This window comes from Prionailurus viverrinus, chromosome D1 (assembly GCF_022837055.1).
Source record: "Prionailurus viverrinus isolate Anna chromosome D1, UM_Priviv_1.0, whole genome shotgun sequence".
Classification (NCBI taxonomy): domain Eukaryota; kingdom Metazoa; phylum Chordata; class Mammalia; order Carnivora; family Felidae; genus Prionailurus; species Prionailurus viverrinus.
Window position 1 is genome coordinate 88,382,596 of NC_062570.1, and position 18,484 is coordinate 88,401,079.

The 18,484-nt window shown below is 49.4% G+C and overlaps 1 protein-coding gene across 3 annotated transcripts in view; it reads left to right on the forward strand.

The window, feature by feature from the left end:
• The window catches only part of NAT10 (N-acetyltransferase 10), a 38,816-nt gene extending 20,557 nt beyond the window's left edge, over positions 1 to 18,259 (forward strand). For all 3 annotated transcript variants that reach the window (XM_047824018.1, XM_047824019.1, XM_047824020.1), the window contains 17 exons: positions 2,508 to 2,632; positions 3,109 to 3,259; positions 3,526 to 3,622; positions 4,706 to 4,822; positions 5,706 to 5,807; positions 5,903 to 5,977; positions 6,780 to 6,896; positions 7,696 to 7,829; positions 8,042 to 8,090; positions 11,147 to 11,243; positions 11,322 to 11,432; positions 12,328 to 12,500; positions 13,001 to 13,120; positions 13,490 to 13,588; positions 13,958 to 14,031; positions 15,191 to 15,274; positions 17,449 to 18,259. In XM_047824018.1, the coding sequence (XP_047679974.1) occupies positions 2,508 to 2,632; positions 3,109 to 3,259; positions 3,526 to 3,622; positions 4,706 to 4,822; positions 5,706 to 5,807; positions 5,903 to 5,977; positions 6,780 to 6,896; positions 7,696 to 7,829; positions 8,042 to 8,090; positions 11,147 to 11,243; positions 11,322 to 11,432; positions 12,328 to 12,500; positions 13,001 to 13,120; positions 13,490 to 13,588; positions 13,958 to 14,031; positions 15,191 to 15,274; positions 17,449 to 17,560 (1,837 nt within the window). In that variant the 3' untranslated portion in view covers positions 17,561 to 18,259. The remainder of the gene's footprint in view (positions 1 to 2,507; positions 2,633 to 3,108; positions 3,260 to 3,525; positions 3,623 to 4,705; positions 4,823 to 5,705; positions 5,808 to 5,902; positions 5,978 to 6,779; positions 6,897 to 7,695; positions 7,830 to 8,041; positions 8,091 to 11,146; positions 11,244 to 11,321; positions 11,433 to 12,327; positions 12,501 to 13,000; positions 13,121 to 13,489; positions 13,589 to 13,957; positions 14,032 to 15,190; positions 15,275 to 17,448) is intronic.
• The last annotated feature ends 225 nt before the right edge of the window (positions 18,260 to 18,484 follow it).

Genomic DNA, 18,484 nt, shown 5'->3' on the forward strand with positions numbered 1-18,484 from the left:
TTTTGTTTTGAACAAGAATGTAAATATACTTTACATATTGCTTTTAATTTTCTTTTTTAATGTAACAACATTTTGTGAACTCTTTCCAGGTCAATAAATATGTATCTTCAGTATTGGAAAGATTTCTGTGTGGAAATCACATCTTCTTAAAGAGAGAATTCTGTATTACAGATGTATTATTGTGTCTTCCTTACACTGAAAATATTTAAATAAAATGGATTTTACTTTTTTTGCTAACGGCTTTATTGAGACACAGTTCATATACCATACAGTTTTACCCACATCAAGTGTATAATTTGGTGATTTTTAGGTTTTAGATCTGTATAGAGTTGTGCAACCAGCACCATAATCACTTTTACATTTTCATCACCCCCAAAAGAAAAACCATACCCTTTACCTGTCACCCTCCAGTCTGTCCCTAATCCCCTGCCTTAGGGAACTACTCATCTACCTTCTCTGTATAAATTTATCTATTCTAGACAGTTCATGTAAATGGAGCCATACAGTACAGGGTCTTTTGTGACTGGCTTCTTTCACTTACCATAATGTTTTCAAGGTTCATCAGTGTATCTTTTATTGGTATTTCCTTCCTTTTTATGGCCCAGTAATACTCCATTATATGTTTATACACATTTTGTTTTTCCATTTATGTGTTGATGGACATTTGGGTTATTTCTATCTTTTGGCTGTTAGGAATAATGCTTCCGTGAACATGGGTGTGTAGATAGGTTATCTGCATGGACGTGTTTTCAGTGCTCTTGGGTATATACCTAGGAGTGAAATTACTGGGTCAGATAGTAACTTTATGTTTAACTGCTCAAGGAACTGGCAGACTGTGTTTTCCAAAGCAGCTGCGCCATTTTAAATTCCCACCCGCAGCGTACGAGGGTTCCAAGTTTTCCATATCCTTGCCAGCATGTGTGTTAACGGCTTTTTGATTATAGCCATCCTCGTGAGCATGAAGTTGCGTCTCGTTATGGTCTCCATGTGCACTTTCCTGATGGCGGTGATGTGGGGCATCTTATCATGTGCTTCTTTGCCATTTGTGTGTCTTCTTTGGAGAAATAGCTATTCAGATCCTCTGCTCATTTTTCTATTTGGCTTGTTTGTCTTTTTATTATTGAATTGTAAGTGTTCCTTATGTATTCCAGGTACGAATACATTATCAGATGCTTGATTTACAAAAATTTTATTCCATTCTGTTATTTTCCTCACTTTCTTGATAATGCCTTTTGAAGCATAAAAGTCTGTTTTGTTGCTTGTGCTTATTTGTTTTTCTTCTTTTTTAAATAAGTAAATGAAATTCCTTCGAGGAAGCTTTGTTCTGTGAGGTGGGGCAGAATAAAACACTCAAAAATTCCAAGTTTTTTTCAAAATTTCTTTTTTAATGTTTATTTATTTTTGAGAGAGAGAGAGTGAGACAGAGCATGAGCAGAGGAGGGCCAGAGAGAGAGAGGGAGACACAGAATCTGAAGCAGGCTTCAGGCTCTGAGCTGTTAGCACAGAGCCTGATGCAGGGCTCGAACCACAAACCGTGAGATCATGACCTGAGCCAAAGTCAGACAGACGCCTAACCGACTGAGCCACCCAGGTGCCCCCAAAATTCCAAGTTTTTAATTCTTCTTTAAAAATAGTATTTGAACGAGAGGAAGTATTTATACAGTTTTGAAATATGACCACAGTGAGTACTACGAAGTGTTGCAATACTGGATTAAAAAGACCCGGGTGCCGGGGTGGCAAAGTTGGTTAAGCATGTGATTCTTGATCTCAGCTCAGGTCTTGATCTCAGGGTCATGAGTTCAAGCCCCACATTGGGCTCTGCACTGGGCATGAAGCCTACTTTAAAAAAACAAACCCATTGAGCAGTCTGCCCCCTGTGGTCCCTGAGGCTGTGACTAAAGGAGGAAATCCAGATGAGAAGAGCTGGCTCAGTGATCTGATGATTTCTTTTTTTCCAAAATTCTTGTTAAGTTGTTTTATGTCACCTTTTCAGTGAAAGTAGTGATGAAAGGAATTACTAAGTGGTGGTTTGTTGGTTTATTCAGTCTTGATTTTCCAAACTGGAAGCACTCTCTGCCTGCCTTCAAGCATGTTGCTTCAGTGGCTCTCACTCACGGACCATTTAATGTAGTTCAGTTCATTATGCTGAATGCTTTGCACATCATCTTTCCAGTCCTTTCAGTTCACAGCATGATCCTGTGAGGTGTGTAGAATAATCCCCTTTTGAGGATGAGGCTAAAAGTGAGTGTGAGTTCTTTGCCCAGAGGTACTGAGTAGATGTGCCACACTTGAGCCACACTGCCAGCCCCCAGCTGAGCCACCGAGCTGGCCACCTTGCCTCCTTGGGTGTATGGATGCCCTGCTGGAAGTCTAGAGGGCAGTGGGGCTGTCAGCGGTGAGCAGGAGCTTGGTATTTCAGCAGGATGAGGGAGGTGGTCCTCTGTCCTCTCCTGGAGAGTAGATTTGGAACCTCATTCATGCCTGATGGCCTTTGCTTTTGCTCCTAGCTACGAGGGCACTGGCCGGTCCCTGTCCCTCAAGCTGATTCAGCAGCTCCGTCAACAGAGCACCCAGAGCCAGATCAGCACCACTGCTGAAAACAAGGCCACAGCGACAGCCAGACTGGCATCAGGTACCCCCAGAGCTCTGAATGGGCCCGTCCATGGCAGGTCCCCACAGATTCTCTTGCTGGATCATCTCCTCATGCCACCACAGGCAGTACCAAACTGTCATACTGTCAGGCACGAAGGCTGGGTCCCCAGGAAGGGGAATTGCTTTCCCCGAGGAATAGCAAGCCAGTGACCAGATGGGAGACTGACCCAGGCCTTCTGGGTTGGGCCCTTGTTTGTTACTGCCTTAGGGCACGGTCACATTGACTTAGATCCCTGTGGGATCAGTGTCATGGCAAATTGAACATCCCCCAGAATAGTTTAAAACCACTCAGTTAAAATCTTTAAGCTGTATTTATGTGGGCATCAGGTAACAAAGAGAAAGTAGAACATTTGCTTTGCTCTTTTAGACAAACACATTTAATAATTGTTTCTCATTGTGTGTGTGTGTGTGTGTGTGTGTGTGTGTGTGTGTGTGTGTGTGTTTTGTGGGGAGCAGCGCGAACGCTGCATGAGGTTTCCCTGCAGGAGTCCATCCGATACGCCCCCGGGGACGCGGTGGAGCAGTGGCTGAACGACTTGTTGTGCCTGGATTGCCTCAACATCCCCCGGATAGTCTCAGGCTGCCCCCTGCCTGAGGCCTGCGAGCTGTATCCTCCCGGGTTCTGTGCCCAGTGAAGGGAGGGGGGTGATGGAAGAATTCGGTTTTGGCCCTTTGTTTCATAGGCTGCTGCTCGAAGGAGAGGGGGAAAGTTAGACATTCTCCATTTCCTTTCTTTTCCTTCCCTAATGTGTTCTGTGCGGGACACAGGGCTCTTCCTTCTAATCTGAGGGACATCTGCATATCCAGGTTTCCCTTTGGAAGCAGTGTGTCCTATTTTGGGCTCTCCTATTTTGGCCTTAACTCCAGACCCAGCTACTACGTTAACAGAGATACTCTCTTTTGCTACCACAAGGCCTCCGAAGTTTTCCTCCAAAGGCTTATGGCCCTCTATGTGGCTTCTCACTACAAGGTAACTGCAGCTGGCTGAAGTGGGTGAATTGCAGCTCTGACAGTCCCCCTTTACCGGCTTTCCATGTCTTGTATTCCCCAGTGGCTCAGGTGACTATTCTACTGGGACTTAAATGTCCTGATGTTGTCAAGGTCCACTGACTTTGCCGGAGGGATTGCATTTCCCATGGTTGTTCAGGCCTGTCTTGGGCTCCTAGCTTTGCACACGGAGTGTGGGATTCCTGCACGTAACTCCATACTTGGTGGGTGGGGAGGGTGGAAAGCTTTGCCTGTTTTAAAACGGGTTCTTCTATCTTTCTCTTGTCTGCTAATCAGATAGACTCAGATGATGTAGCAGCTGTTACCTGGTGGTGCTGACTGACCCAGCCCAGCCTTTTACCTCTGGGCTATTTTCAAACGTTTATTTTTGAGAGAGAGAGAGAGAGAGCATGCATGCACGCAAGTCGGGGAGGGGCAGAGAGAGAGGGAGATAGAGGATCCAAAACGGGCTCTGTGCTAACAGCGGAGCCTGCCGTGGGACTCAGACTCACAAACCGTGAGATCGTGACCTGAGGCGAAGTTGGACACTTAACCAACTGAGCCCCCCAGGACTCCCCGCCCCGGGCTATTCTTAAGGAGCACTGGATGCAAATTTAGAATATTTGAGAGTCTTCAAAACTAAAGGGCACATTGGGAAGGACATTTCTTGAGTATCTAGGTAGCATTTTTGTGAACACCCCTTAACGGGAGGCTGATGAGTTGGTGCTAGAAGTGGTGATAGGTTTTCTTGAGATAGCCTCTTCTCTGGGAAGTGACAAGTTCACTCCCCCGCTGTGAACTACACAGTGCTAACTAGGCAGTCCTCTGCCCTCTGCAGCCTCAGTGCTCGTGGAGAGATGACAGCAAACATTTGAGGCTAAGTCCCACATAGGCCATCTCGGAGGGTCTCAGGCTGGCGGCCAAGATGCTGGAAAAGAGCTTCCCCAAGTTTCAGCTCGCCACTTGGCTTTGGGGAAGGTGGTGCTCCAGTCAGTGACTCCGGAGTGGCCTCTTGAGTAAAGGACAAGAGGAGTGGTTCTCATGGACCCGTATTTGTGCCCCACAGAACTCCCCCAACGATCTCCAGATGCTTTCTGATGCGCCTGCCCACCTTCTGTTCTGCCTCCTCCCCCCGGTGCCCCCCACCCAGAATGCCCTTCCCGAAGTGCTTGCTGTCATCCAGGTATGCTGGCATTCATTTGAAGAACCACTTAGGAATCAAGGATTAATGGCTCAGTAACTGTGGCCTGGGAGGGGGAGTGTTGATTCCTGGTGCGGAGCCAAGTAGCTGGGTCATCCGGGGCAGACAGTTAGGATGTGTGGAAGGGAACCACTGCCGACAGAAACCCAGAGCCCCACCGATGGGTGAATAGATGAAAGTCGGAACTGGCCGCTCGTATTTTGATTTACGGCTCCTCCTAAAACAGGATTTGTTTGTTTTGCTCTTATTACAAAAGCAACATGTGTACTTCTAAAATTAGAAAATACAGATGGAAACATGGGATCATAGTGTTTGGTAGTCTGGGTTTTTTTTGTTTTGTTTTTTGTTTTTTTTGCAGTGTGTCAAATATTCATAATCTCTGTAGTTTTTATTTTTTTTTCATAATTTCTGTAGTTTTTAAAGGTTTTAAAGGCTGCATTATTTATGCACGTACCATACCGTGTATAACCATTCTCCTTTTAGACACTAGAGTCGTGAATTTGCACTATTTCATATAGAGCTGCATGAGCGTCCCGTGTCTTAATTGATGTTTGCACATGTGCACATTGTGTGGAGACCCTCTTCTAGTGTAGTTTCTGTGCTTTGGGCCAGAGTTTGTCTGTGGTCTACCTTGTTATGACAGTGTCCGGATGCTCCTGGGGCAGAGTAATGAAATGTGAAAATGGAAGTCAGTTACAGGGTGAAGCCGGAAGTCACTGAAAATGGAAGTCAGTTACAGGGTGAAGCCGGAACTGGAGTGGAAACAGCTGGCCTCGTCAGGGAACTAGCAGAATGCTGATGATCTGTGAGTGGGCTCTGTACCTGGGCTGGCCTTTCTGTCTACACCGTCCTGCTTCCTCCATAGGTGTGCCTAGAGGGGGAGATTTCTCGCCAGTCCATCTTGAACAGCCTGTCTCGAGGCAAGAAGGCTTCGGGGGACCTGATTCCATGGACCGTGTCCGAACAGGTGCTGCACTTTCCCTGGTATGGCTGAGTGAGTGAAGTTGGCGGTGTTGGAGGACTTTTTTGTTGCTCACGTACTGCCCTGTGTCTCCCACACAGTTCCAAGACCCAGACTTCGGTGGCCTTTCAGGTGGAAGGGTTGTTCGCATTGCTGTTCACCCGGATTATCAAGGGGTAATGTGTCCTCAATGCTTCTCAAAACTCGATGCTTTATTAGCTGCAGCCGTGTTGCTGGCAGCTTGTGAGGGCAGGTGGATTTGGTGGTATGAATGGAAGGCTGGTCAAGGAATAAGCAGTTCCAGGAACTCCTCTGCCATGAACAGTTTTCCTGGGGCTGGGGGTGGCGAGTGGGCAGGATGATTGTATATGCTTGCTTTTCTTTTGTGAGGACAGAGCTCTTGTGAACCTGACCTACTTTTCACCGTTACCTCCTCTTAGAAATCCCCACTGCCGGGGTGCCTGGGTGGCTCAGTCGGTTAAGAGTCTGACTTCGGCTCAGGTCATGATCTCATGGTTTGTGGGTTCGAGCCCCATGTTGGGCTCTGTGCTGACAGCTTAGAGCCTGGAGCCTGCTTCATATTCTGTGTCTCCCTCTCTCTCTGTCCCTCCCCGGCTCACACTCTGTCTCTCACTCTCTCAAAAAATAAACAATAAAAAAAAAAAATTAAAAAAAAAAAAGAAATCCCCACTGGGGAGTCCGTTGTGGAGACATCAGTTTGGGGCTTGCTAGTCTGTGGATCAGAAAGCCCAGCCAGCCATCCTCAGGCTCAGGCTAGATGGTGTGAGAGTCAGGGTCATAGCATGCTCGCTCTTAAGGGTCTCTCTTCGGACCTCTTTGAGGGATTTCATTAATTCTTTTTGCCAAGTGTACTGTGACTCAGAGTGAAGGCTTTCTGGAAGGAGTTCAGGGACGTAGAGGTGATTTAGACAGATTGAGAACATTCTCTTGTCTGTCTCCCTCCATGTTTGCTCACAGATGGGCTACGGCAGCCGAGCTCTGCAGCTGCTGCAGATGTACTTTGAGGGCAGATTCCCTTGTCTCGAGGAAAAGGTCCTTGAGACATCACAAGAAATTCGTACCGTCAGCAGCGAGGTAAGCATCTTTTGGCCGAACTCCTTGTTCCTGGAGGATAGTTCTCAGGAGCATCTAGAACTGTCCAGTGGTCTGGGCTGTCTGAGCACCAGCAGATTTCCTCCTGTTTTGGAGAAGCTCTTGCTTCTCCAGCTGCCACTGGTGTTGAGAACCTCAGATCAGCATTATCAGCATCACCTGGAAACCTATTTTAAAAATGCCGGGTTTTAAGCCCTGCCCCCAGTCATGCTGACTCAGAGGGTCAGGAGTGGGGCCCAGCGGTTTGTGTCTCAGCTCCTAGGTAATGCCGCTGCGTGCTCCAGCTTACAGCCGCCCAGCACTGAGCCGGGTCTAAGGGAAGTTGTGTCTTTCTTGGTAAGGTGATAAACGCCAGGAACTGTGATGGCTTTTCACACACGTTCACTTGATTTTCACAGTAGCCCATTCAGGAGGTGGGGAAAGGCCTTATATTTAAGGTCCGGCTCAGCGGTTTGTTACTTCCCAAGTCCCAGACCCATCTGATGACAGAACTGGATCTTCGGAACCCCACCTCTGTCTCTCTTTAAATCACGTGGCTATTTTCCTGAATTCTGGGTTTGGAGCGGTGTGGTTTCATGCATGTCCAGGTGTTTGGTATACTTGGAAATGATCACTGGACTGAGTGGTGTGCCTCTATTTTAAAATCCAGGGAACAGAGAAATCTGTCCCAGTTTTTACTGTGTTTAGGTCAGAGCCTGGTATGGTAGGGGTGCTTGGGAATGTTACTAAGCTTCCTCTCCCTTTACTGGGTGGACTGTGTTCTCTTCCTGACATCCTATAGGCTGTCAGCTTGTTGGAAGAGGTCATCACTCCCCGGAAGGACTTGCCTCCCTTACTCCTCAAACTGAATGAGAGGCCTGCTGAGCGCTTGGATTACCTGGGTGTGTCCTATGGCTTGACCCCCAGGCTCCTCAAGTAAGGGTCTGCCTGCTCTTTCTTTTTCACATCACCCCGTGGCCTTGGTGTCCTGAAAATGAGCATTCTGTGGACTGTGTTTGCCCTTCCAGCTGGTGTGTTTGTCGGTTCCGTTGACCACTCCCCCACCCCTGCCCAGCCCTTCCCGTCTTCATCTGCCGGCCAGTCTCAGAAGGTGCGCACAGTGACCTGCTCTTTTTGTGTCTTGGCAGGTTCTGGAAGCGAGCTGGGTTTGTTCCTGTGTATCTGAGACAGACCCCGGTGAGTGAGGTGGAGGAGGGGTGTGGGTTTGCAGTTACAGTTGGTGACAGGTCTGTCCTTATATGGAGCCCAGGTGCCTCTTGCTATGCTCTGAGCACGTGTGCCCTGCCTCCAAGAGGTTTATTCGGATGGACACCAAAACAGCCATTGCCACTTCAAGGCCATGCGATCACACACTTCGTTCGCTCCCCCGCTGTGTGGTGCACACTCGGTGTGTACCTGGCTTTGTGCTTGATTGTAAAATGGCAGAAGTGCGTGTGGACTCGTTCGTCAAATTCTGGAATCCTGCAGCCTGGGGGCCTCCTAGAATTTGTGAAAAGTGTAGCAATGTCTTTAGGAGAGGCTTGCAGCTGCGCAGCCTCAGGTATGTGAAGGAGGGATGTGATTACGTGGATGACCAAGCCATGGAGGATTATTATGGAAGGGAGAGAGTTACTGGGAGTTCATTAAAAAAAAAGAATCTAGCACCTGCAATGAGTAAGGTAAGCCACAAAACTTATTTTCTAATGGGTAGAATTAGGCAACAAGAAAGTGAAGAAATGAGAAGTTTTTTAGGTTACGCTATGTGCCGTAAAGAAAAAATTGGAAGTGTAGCGTACTGAGTGGTCAGGCTTCTGAGGGGTGGCCTTTCCAACTGGACCCTGAGCATAATGCACTAGCCACATGGACGGTCCTAGAGAAAAAGGTGTTTCTTTTTTTGTTTGTTTTGTTTTGTTTTTAAACTTAGCCTGCAAGTGAGTGGGGGAGGGGCAGAGAGAGCAGGGAGAGAATCCCAAGCAGGCTCCTTGCTGTCAGCGCAGAGCCGGATGCGGGACTTGATCTTACAAACTGTGAGATTATGACCTGAGCTGAAATCAAGACCCGGATGCTTAATTGACTGAGCCGCCCAGGCACCCTGAGAAATATGTTTCTAAGCAACAAGTGCAGGGCCTGAGGTGGAAGTGAATCGGTGATTTGAAAGCGACAAAAGAAGGTTGGCGTGGGTCATTGGCTGGGGACTCTGTTTTCTTCCCTCCAGTTGGAGGAAGGTGTTCGGGAGCTGTGGCTGCTGTGTAGACAGTGGATGGTGGTGGCCCAAGAGTGGAGGCGAGGATGTGGGTGGATGAGAGATGGGGTGTGGGCTGAGGAGGAAGCAGTGAAGATGGAGAGAAGTGGCCGAGGCCGGGCATGTTTGGGGGTGACACTGACTAGAACTGAAGGATTGGATTGCAAGATGAGCGAACCAAAAGAATCGAGGATAATTCTTAGGTTTTTGGCTTGAGAGTCAGTAAGAACTGGGAGATAGAGGTGTTATTTGCCGAGAAGAGCCGCTGGGGGAGGACAGGTCTGGAGGTGACAGCGGGAATGCCCTGGCACAGTGGGAGATGCTTGTCACATGCCCGATGGGAACAGAGACAAGCGGTGGCCTGCAGGAGTCTGGCACTCCAGGTAGAGGTTGGGGCTGGAGATGGACACTTGGGAGCGTATTCTCAAGAGAATATACTCCCCGGGGTCAAGGACTTTGTTTTCTTCACAGCCGTAACCCCGGCACTTAATATCATCTACTACATGTGGTATCGTGTTCAGTAAATATTTTTCAGTGAATGAGTACATTTTAAAAGTTATCGAAAGCTGGGACTGAAAGTCGACTGAGGGTGCGTCCTGGACTGTCCAGCCTTTGGAGGAATGAGTCAGGAGATGGCAGAATGGCCTTGAGGTGGAGGAGAAAGTTGGGGAGCGTGTCAGAAGCCAGGATTAACCAGTGTTTCAAGAAAGGGACTCAGTCGCTTTCGGAGAGCAAGTAAGCTGAGGACAAATAAATGGTCAATGGACAATGGTGATTAGAAGGAAGGCAGCTCCTGGAGAGCTCAGGGCTCATCCTAACTGGAGAGAATGGGAAGTGAGGAAATAGATGATTCATATGGGAAGTAAAAGGGGCAGAGAAACAAGGTAGCTGCAGGGAGACTGGCATTCAGGGGAGTTTATCTGGTGGGAGATTCTAGAACATGGTTGTTTGCTGCAGGGTATGATTCTGTAGAGATCACACAAATCGTAGTATAGGTGACAGGGGCTGATTGCAGACCTCGAGGCAGGGGGAGTAGGACCCTGGGTGCAGGGGGTGAGGTGGCCACCTCATCCTTCACAGCAACAGGGAAGGCAGAAAGTTTGGGCACAGAAGGTGTGGGTCAGTTGGTTGGGTTGGTGCTGGGAGGACGAAGTTCTGTTTTCCCAGATGGGAGGCTGAGAGAAGGGGCGTTGGAGGTTTGATTGTTTTGGAGTGCACAAAGCCCCCAGTTTCCACGGGCGGTGCCCATTTGAGAGTTTAAAGTGGGCCTGGTGAAGACCACTGGGTGTTCGGCTGCTTCTGTGGGCAGAGCAGCTCCCAGATGGGCTGGGTCCTTGTCAGTGAGTGGGGCTGAGGCTGGGCTTAAATTTGCTGGTCGGCTGTGAGGTTTGTGCAGACCGTTGAGTTCAGCATAGACCACGGTTTATCCCTGTGCTCTTGTGCGGTGTGCCACTCATTTGTGACATGGTGTGGGTATTTTGCTATGTGAGTGCTCTTTGGTCAAAATCCAGTAGATGTTTCTATCGTGTGGGGTTTGTGGTTGTTATGTAATAAAGACGTAAAGACCTATGTTCACTATTTTAGCACCTAGAGAAACTTGCATTTGCAAGCTGGTTGCCAGTATGGGAACTCTAGGTTTGGGGCAGGGAGTTTTGTTGTAAGTTACCCAAAACCTGTTGATTGGATCATGTGGAGTTTAAGCTGTAATGACTCAGAGTTCAGAATCTGACCTGATGGCGTGCGAGTGGCTCACTTCCATGGGTCTGGAGCAGACCTTGAACCGCTCTGCTCCACTCCTGCGGCACCTGCTAGGAAGTCACAGAACTGAGGGGCCTCTGAAAGCTGTTATGCGGGAAATGAGGCTGTGTGGACGTGCAGGCAGTGCGTGGGGGGCTCTCCTAGCTGAGAGGAAGGAGACGCCTCTGGAAGCGCTGTGTCTTCCTGCCCTTCAACAATGACAGCTTCTTCAGAAAAGGGTGTTCTTGGTACCAAGTAGGCTTTGTGTTTCCAGAATGACCTGACTGGAGAACACTCGTGCATCATGCTGAAGACACTGACTGATGAGGATGAGGCTGACCAGGGAGCCTGGCTCCCGGCCTTTTGGAAAGGTAAATTAGAGTAGAAGGGAGACAGGTGACAGGCAGGCGGCCCCCAGACCTCTGACTCTGTGCGGTTGTCCTCCACAGACTTCCGAAGGCGGTTCCTAGCCCTGCTGTCCTACCAGTTCGGCACCTTCTCGCCTCCCCTGGCTCTGAACATCATTCAGAACAGGAACATCGGGAAGCCAGCACAGCCAGGTGAGCCGCGCGGACTGGCGCAGAGGGCTGGTAGTGGCTTGGTTTTGTGGAGGCAGGAGGTGGGCGTGGTGGTCCAGGAAGGCTGGCTTAAGAATTGAGGGATGGGCCCCCAGCCTGCATCTCCCACTGACCCCCCCTTCCTGCCTTTGCCCCAGCTGACCCCGCTCTGCCTTAGGGGCACCTGCGCCCACAATACTTTCCATCTTTGTAACAAGACTTTGGGTGTTAAATAAGTTCATATAGCTAGTTAATTGTGGAACTTGATTTAAATTCTGTGAGCTAGAGTAACCAGCTTAATTCTCAGGCTCAGTGTCCTCATTCATGAAATTTGTAATAATATGTGCTCCTCCTCCTGTGGCTGACACATGGGAAGTGCTTTGGACATGTAAATTCCGTTGGAATATTTAAAATATTAAAAAGTGTAATGGATCATTAGTATTAATAGCTGTAGGTTTTTTCTGCTGCTGGGTATGTGTGTGTATCTTTTCTTTTTTCTTTTTTTTTTGTCAATTATATTTTAATGGAAAAATCTGTTTTCCTCAAACTGGGCAGAGCATACACACTTTCTGTGAAGCTGGGTCCTGAGGAGAAGTGGCAAAGTGGGGAAGGAGTGTTGCGCTCCTCTGTCCCTGGGACGCTGGAGCCTTTCCTTGGTCTGATGGGCTGGCGTGGAACTCTGAGCAAGGGTGACATGCCAACCGTCCCCCCTCCCTGCGTGGCCTGAGGCTGCCTGCCCTTGGCAAGAGAAAGGTCAGGGCTGGCCCAGAGGAGGCCCTGTGGAGGAGCAGCTGTTAGGGCGCCACCAGGGGGACCACTGTGTGTTACTTGGGAACCCCATCAGGCCTTGCAAGGACGTCCGGCTGCTCTAACGTGTCTGGCTCTGTTGCTTGGACAGCACTGTGCCGGGCCGAACTGGAAGCCCTCTTCCTCCCCTATGACCTGAAGAGGCTGGAGATGTACTCACGGAACATGGTGGACTATCATCTCATCATGGACCTGATCCCGGCCGTCTCCCGGATGTATTTCCTAAACCAGCTGGGGGACCTGTCCCTGTCTGCGGCCCAGTCAGTAGGTTATCTGCTGCTTGTGTGCCCATTCAGTTGGATGCTCTGATGTAATTTTGTGCATTTAATTCCTTACGGTTCTGATCGGTGGGTAGTATTCTCCCCGTTTTACAGGTGGGAGGACACTTGGGCTCTGAAGTTGACTCACGTGTCTGGCCATATAGTCAGAGGAAGAGCTGCGGTTTGAACCCACATTCTTCCCACCCCACCACATTGCCTTGATTCTAACTCTACCTTAGCAGAGGTTCAAGGGCACTGTGTAATTTAAAATGCAGCTGTGAAGCAGCTGTTTGTCAGGATAATCAGTTTGGGGATTTCAGGTGGAGGAAGCATTTCTTGGTGGTTTCAGTAACAGGGTGAAAGAGAAGATGCCAGAACAGACCATACCAGTCGATATTTTGTGGCAGATAGCTTTGGTCAAAAGAAAGTGACTGGTTCTCCGTGCCCTTTTAGTGGGTAAGGGTCTGTCCTAGTGGCCACTCCAGCAGGTTTTCCATCCTCCAGGCTCTTCTCTTAGGCATTGGCCTCCAGCACAAGTCTGTGGATCAGCTGGAAAAGGAGATTGAGCTGCCCTCAGGCCAGTTGATGGGACTTTTCAACCGGATCATCCGCAAAGTGGTGAAGGTAATGTCATCTGAAGGCAGGGTTTTGATCTGTTTCCGATAATTCAACAAACTCACTCCCTGCCCTAAAACAAATAGATGTTAATGTTTGGCCGTATTTGTTGCAGATCTTCTCACTCACTCACTCACTCACTCACTCTCGCTCTCACATGAAGAAATAGGGGCCTTCAGCTCTATATGGAATGTTCCCGTGCTTTCTCCCAGGGGCGGCACCACTGTTAGGAATTTGCTATCTTCTAGTCTGTGTTTTTCTACTCTTACCATGAAGGGGTGCACTCTTGCCCATGTGAAGTGTGTGCTAAGTGACTCGGTAGTGAGTGACAGGGTCCCAGCTGCCGCTCCGCTTCATCTCTCGGCCGTTGTCTTGCAGCTATTTAATGAAGTGCAGGAGAGGGCCATTGAGGAGCAGATGGCGGCAGTGAAGGATGTGGTTATGGAGCCCACGATGAAGACCCTCAGTGATGACCTGGTAGGACCCGCTTAAAGCATGGGAATGTCGGAGGCGCACCCGTCGCCCTGGGGGGAGAGTCCTCCGCCCTGACGCAGCGGAGTCCCCCTGGCCTGCGTGTGCTCGCGCTCTTGCTCCCCGACGTGCGATGCCCCCCGAGTGCGTGTGTGTAGGCTGTCCAGCACTGCTACTGACAGCTTGTTTGTCCTTTCAGGCTTTTGCAAACACACATTTGATATTCTTTTAGTAAGAGCTGCCTCTGATGGCGGGGAAGAGGGTGAACCGAGGAGAAGGAGCTGTCTGCTCTCATAGTGATACCGTGCCCTCTTTTTCTGTCATTTGTCCTCTGCTCGGCTCTGACCTGCTCTGTCTCTGGGGCTTTGACCGCAGGATGAAGCAGCAAAGGAATTCCAGGAGAAACACAAGAAAGAAGTGGGGAAGCTGAAGAACATGGACCTCTCTCAGTAAGGCCCCCGCACCACTCATGGGGAGTGGAGGCTCCGCCTTGGCCTTGAGGACCCTGGGGACCTGTCTGCAGCTCCCCTCTGAACCACATCCGGGTGCCCTGGCAGCTGTCACATGGCACCATTTTAGAAGCCAAACAGCTAAAACCTCTCTAACTCACTCTGCATATTTTGAGGATTTTCCCTCAGGTCCCCAGGGAGGGGTGCTAACTGATGAACATCCATTTTCTTTTTTTTTTTTTTATTTAAAAAAAAAATTTTTTTTTTAACATTTATTTATTTATGAGACAGAGAGAGACAGAGCATGAACAGGGGAGGGGCAGAGAGAGAGGGAGACACAGAATCGGAAGCAGGCTCCAGGCTCTGAGCCATCAGCCCAGAGCCCGACGCGGGGCTTGAACTCACGGACCGTGAGATCATGACCTGAGCCGAAGTTGGACGCTCAACCGACTGAGCCACCCAGGCGCCCCAATGAACATCCATTTTCAGTGGCTGCTTTTCTCTGTTTGGCTTTTACATGTAAACTTGATTCAAGAAAGGATTTTACTGCCTACAAATAAACCAAAACCCCTTGTTCTGGAACCCTCTGTGAACTAGGACTCCTAGTCCCCCTGAGCTTCAGCTGTAATGGTGTCATCCGCTCTGTGGGTTGATGTAAATGAAGTTTCTAGAATTAGTGGCCTCTGAGCTTCGTTGACCTGTAGCCCCCTGAGTCCTTTAGAAATGGTGGTTGTTGGACACATGAGATGGAGGACCCTGGAGGTCCCTGGGCAGGGTTTTGAGCTCTGCCCTCAATTCACAGTATCAAAACCCTGACTTGCTGGGGCTGCTGGCTTGAGAGAGGTGGGGCGAGGTGGGGCAGGGAGGCACGATTCCAGGGCCTGTGGGCACCATGCCTCTTGAGGTGGGAGTGAGCAAGATGCTTGTGGGGCCATAGGAGGCTCCCCCTGCTGGACAGTTAGTGAGAGTATGACTCCTGGCAGGCCCTGTGGCCCTCCTTGTTCCCATGAAGCTCCCTAGTGTGCAAGTGCCCCTTCCCTCTGCCGTTCACGCTGGTGCGGCTGGCCGGGCCTTTGTGATGGGCCATGTCTGCTGAGAACGTTGTCACTATCTTCTTTTGAGCAGGCTTTGAGATTTCCTTTTTTTTTTTTTTTTTTAGATACATAATCCGTGGAGATGATGAAGAATGGAATGAAGTTTTGAACAAAGCTGGGGAGAATGCCTCCATTGTCAGCCTGAAGAGGTGAGGGGCCAACAGACTTCTGGCAGGAGAGGCTTTCTGGTCTCTCAGCTCCTCTAGTGACTTTCATTAGGAAATAGGAGGTCGAAGCAAAAGCTTTGAGGGACAAAATCACTACTCTTTCCTTGAGGGTAGCTCCTTTGGTATCGTATTTCCTACAGATGAGGCAGGGCCATGGGGCTCTTGTGGGCATCAGTGTGGTGTCCTGTGCACCCTCACAACGGTGGTGGCTGCTTTATGACCAGCACTGATCTAAAAATGAAGTGACCGAGGCTCCAGGGTGTTAAGTAACTTCCCAAGAAGCATCCAGCCAGTAAGAGGCTGAGCCGGGGTCAGGACCAGGTGTGTCCACTGCTGAAGCTGGAGTTTTACCTGCTATATTCCCCTTGCTTGAAACTGGTGATTCCCCAAGTCTTGGGTCTTAGAGTTCCTTTGCATCATAAAAATTGAGGGCCCCCAAGGGACTTTTGTTTATGAGGGTTATATCTATCAATATTTTCCATGTTAGAAGTAAACTGAGATGTTAAAAAATTCATCCAGAATTAACAATCATGGACTCATTATGGTTTTGTTGTTTAGAAAAATAGCCTTTGCCCACAAAAATCTTAAGAGTGGCGTTGTTTTACATTTACATTTTGCAAACGCTGTCTGGGTTAATAGCAGCTGACTCCTCTGCTTCTGCGTTCATTCTGGTGCCATCGCACACCTCGTAGCTTCTGGAAGATTGGACAGCTGTGAGAGTGAAAGTGAGGGGCAGACTGTGTTTGTATTGTTGTGAAAACAGTTTCCCCCTTGGGGCCCACCTGAAAGAGTTAGGGATCCCAGGAGGCCCTGCTTGAAAACCTCCCCCTCCAGCTGCTTCTCTGCAGAGGGGGGCATTTGTAGATCATGGCTTCTCGGGCCTGAACCTATATTGGAGTTCCTGGGGAGGAGAATGAGGTTTCCCCTGCCCTCGGCCTCTGGAGATGAACTTCCACAGCTGGTTTGGAGTTAGTGGGGAGGTGAGTTCTTGGCGTTGCCGTAGGATAGGTTCCCTTGAGGGATAGATTTGGAAAGAAGTCTTGTGACTCTAGGAACTAGAGATCCCAGAAATCAGATACTGTCTCCTGCAGTCTCCATAAAGTTACTGTGGCATTTTGAAGGTTCCAGCAGTGCTGCCAACCTCAATCCCCGGATGCTCTCAGATGTGGCACGAGAGCTCACTGTCATCGTGTCCTAGTTTCTGGTTTGGCCAGGATAGCAGATGACGCACAGGGCCTGTGATGGCTCTGGCCTTGAGCATGGTGGCTTTGACTGGAACAAAAGGCTGGGACCCTGCTGGTTCCACGTCCCTCGGAGCTTGGCTTTTCCTGCCGTTTGGCTGTGTCACTGCTGGTGAGGAGCCTCCTGCTTTCACTGGCCTCTGTGGCAGATCTGCTTGAAGTTCTCTGAGTCAGTTCTACTCTTGGAGATAAAAACACTGATACCTGTCATCGTATTCTTTGAGGCCTTGCTTTTCTTTTTTGAGAGGTCATTTCGTTCAGGTGATGGTAGTGGTCTGTGGATGGAACTGTTTGCTTTCTCGTCATAGGGAGGTGTTTGTTCCCAGGACGAAATGCCACTGGAGAGAATCTTTAACCTGTAAAAGGGAAGGAAGGCGGTAGTCCTTTGCTGAATGACTCCAGTACCAAGCTGTCAGCGAGGCCGCCCCTGGCCAGCTGAAACGTGCAACCTGAGTTCCTACTCCTTTCGGTTTCTGTCTCATTTAGGAAAAATAAAATACTACCACGCTGGAAAGTATTACAGGGTGTTCTTGGGAGAGTCCTGCTTTGTATTAGAGACTATCCACAGGGTCCGTGGGATAATATGTCTGCTTTTGAGTGGTGGGAGGGGAGAATGAACAGCAATCCAAAGGGAATTCAGATTTCAGGTGTTAAGAGAGATTTATTCCTCCAAGGAAGAGCCCGGTCAGGGCAGGAACTGGTCGGCATGTTCCCCCCAGCACAGTGTCTGGCGTGCAGGTAGGCTTGCAGAGAACATTTCTGTCTCATTAATGTTTCAGATGGTGAAAACCCGTTTTCAGACAAAGCAAAGCAAGCCTGAAGCAAAGCAGTCTGAAAGATGTTACAGATCTGTGCATATTTCATTTTCTCTTTCTATTTGTGGGTTTTTTTGTTTTTTTTTTTTTGTCTCTCTAGTGACAAGAAAAGGAAGCTGGAAGCCAAACAAGAACCCAGACAGAACAAAAAGTTGAAGAAAAACAGAGACATGAAGAATAAAAAAGATATGAAACTGAAGCGGAAGAAATAGGAAGGTGGGCATTCGTGGCTGACGCATAAGGAGAGGAGTCTGACGTGCTGAGCTGTCTCTGGCTGGACCGGGTGGCGGCCTGGATGTTAAAAGCAATGAAGTCCCCATCAGACCCAGAAGCTGCCCAGGAGTTCAGTCCGTGGGCCAAGCTTGGCTTAAGGCGACGTCCCTTCTGTGCTGGTCCGCTTAGAACTGGACGGTTGGACAAACCTCTGGTGCTGCTGAGGGCCTGCCTCCCCTCCCCCTGTCCAGGTCTTTTTTCCCCCATAAGTTCACACTTTGCTCTGGGCCCAGCTGTTTTGGCCCCTTCCCACCTGTTGGAGCCACGCTGACTCTTGTCCCTTCTCAGACATTAAATGCACAACCTTCTGGTGATGCTCAGGAGGCCCCTGATGGAGCCCTGGGCCTCTCGTCGTGGCCTAGAGCAGCAGGAGCTCTGGTCCAACCACGTGGCCGCGGCAGGTCACTGTGCTGTGCGCTGGGCTTTGCTCTGCCGTGAAGCATTCCTCTCCTGGCTCCGCAGGCCTGCTGCCCTGTGTCCCTGGAGAGCTTGAGCTCTTCATTTAGGAAAAGACTATGACATTGAGTCCCCAGATCTGTTATTTCATCTATTTGGGAAAAAATGTGCAAGACCATTTTGCTAGCAGGGGTGAGGGAGGGATAGAGAATCTATTTTTAATAAATAATAAGCTAGAAAGACCAACCGCCTGTGGGTGCTCATTGACCCCGTGTGGGTGGGAGTGGTGCCTTGCCTTGTTTCTCCTGGTGGGGCTTGGCTGCCTGGTAATCTCCGGAAGGAGTTGGTACTGAGGCCGAGGGTGAGCAGGGGCCAGGGCTTACCGATGACCCAAAAGCTTTTGGGAGAGTGGCCGGCACCCACTGTGCTCACTGTGGTCCCTCTGAGGGACATGCTGTGGTTCCGGG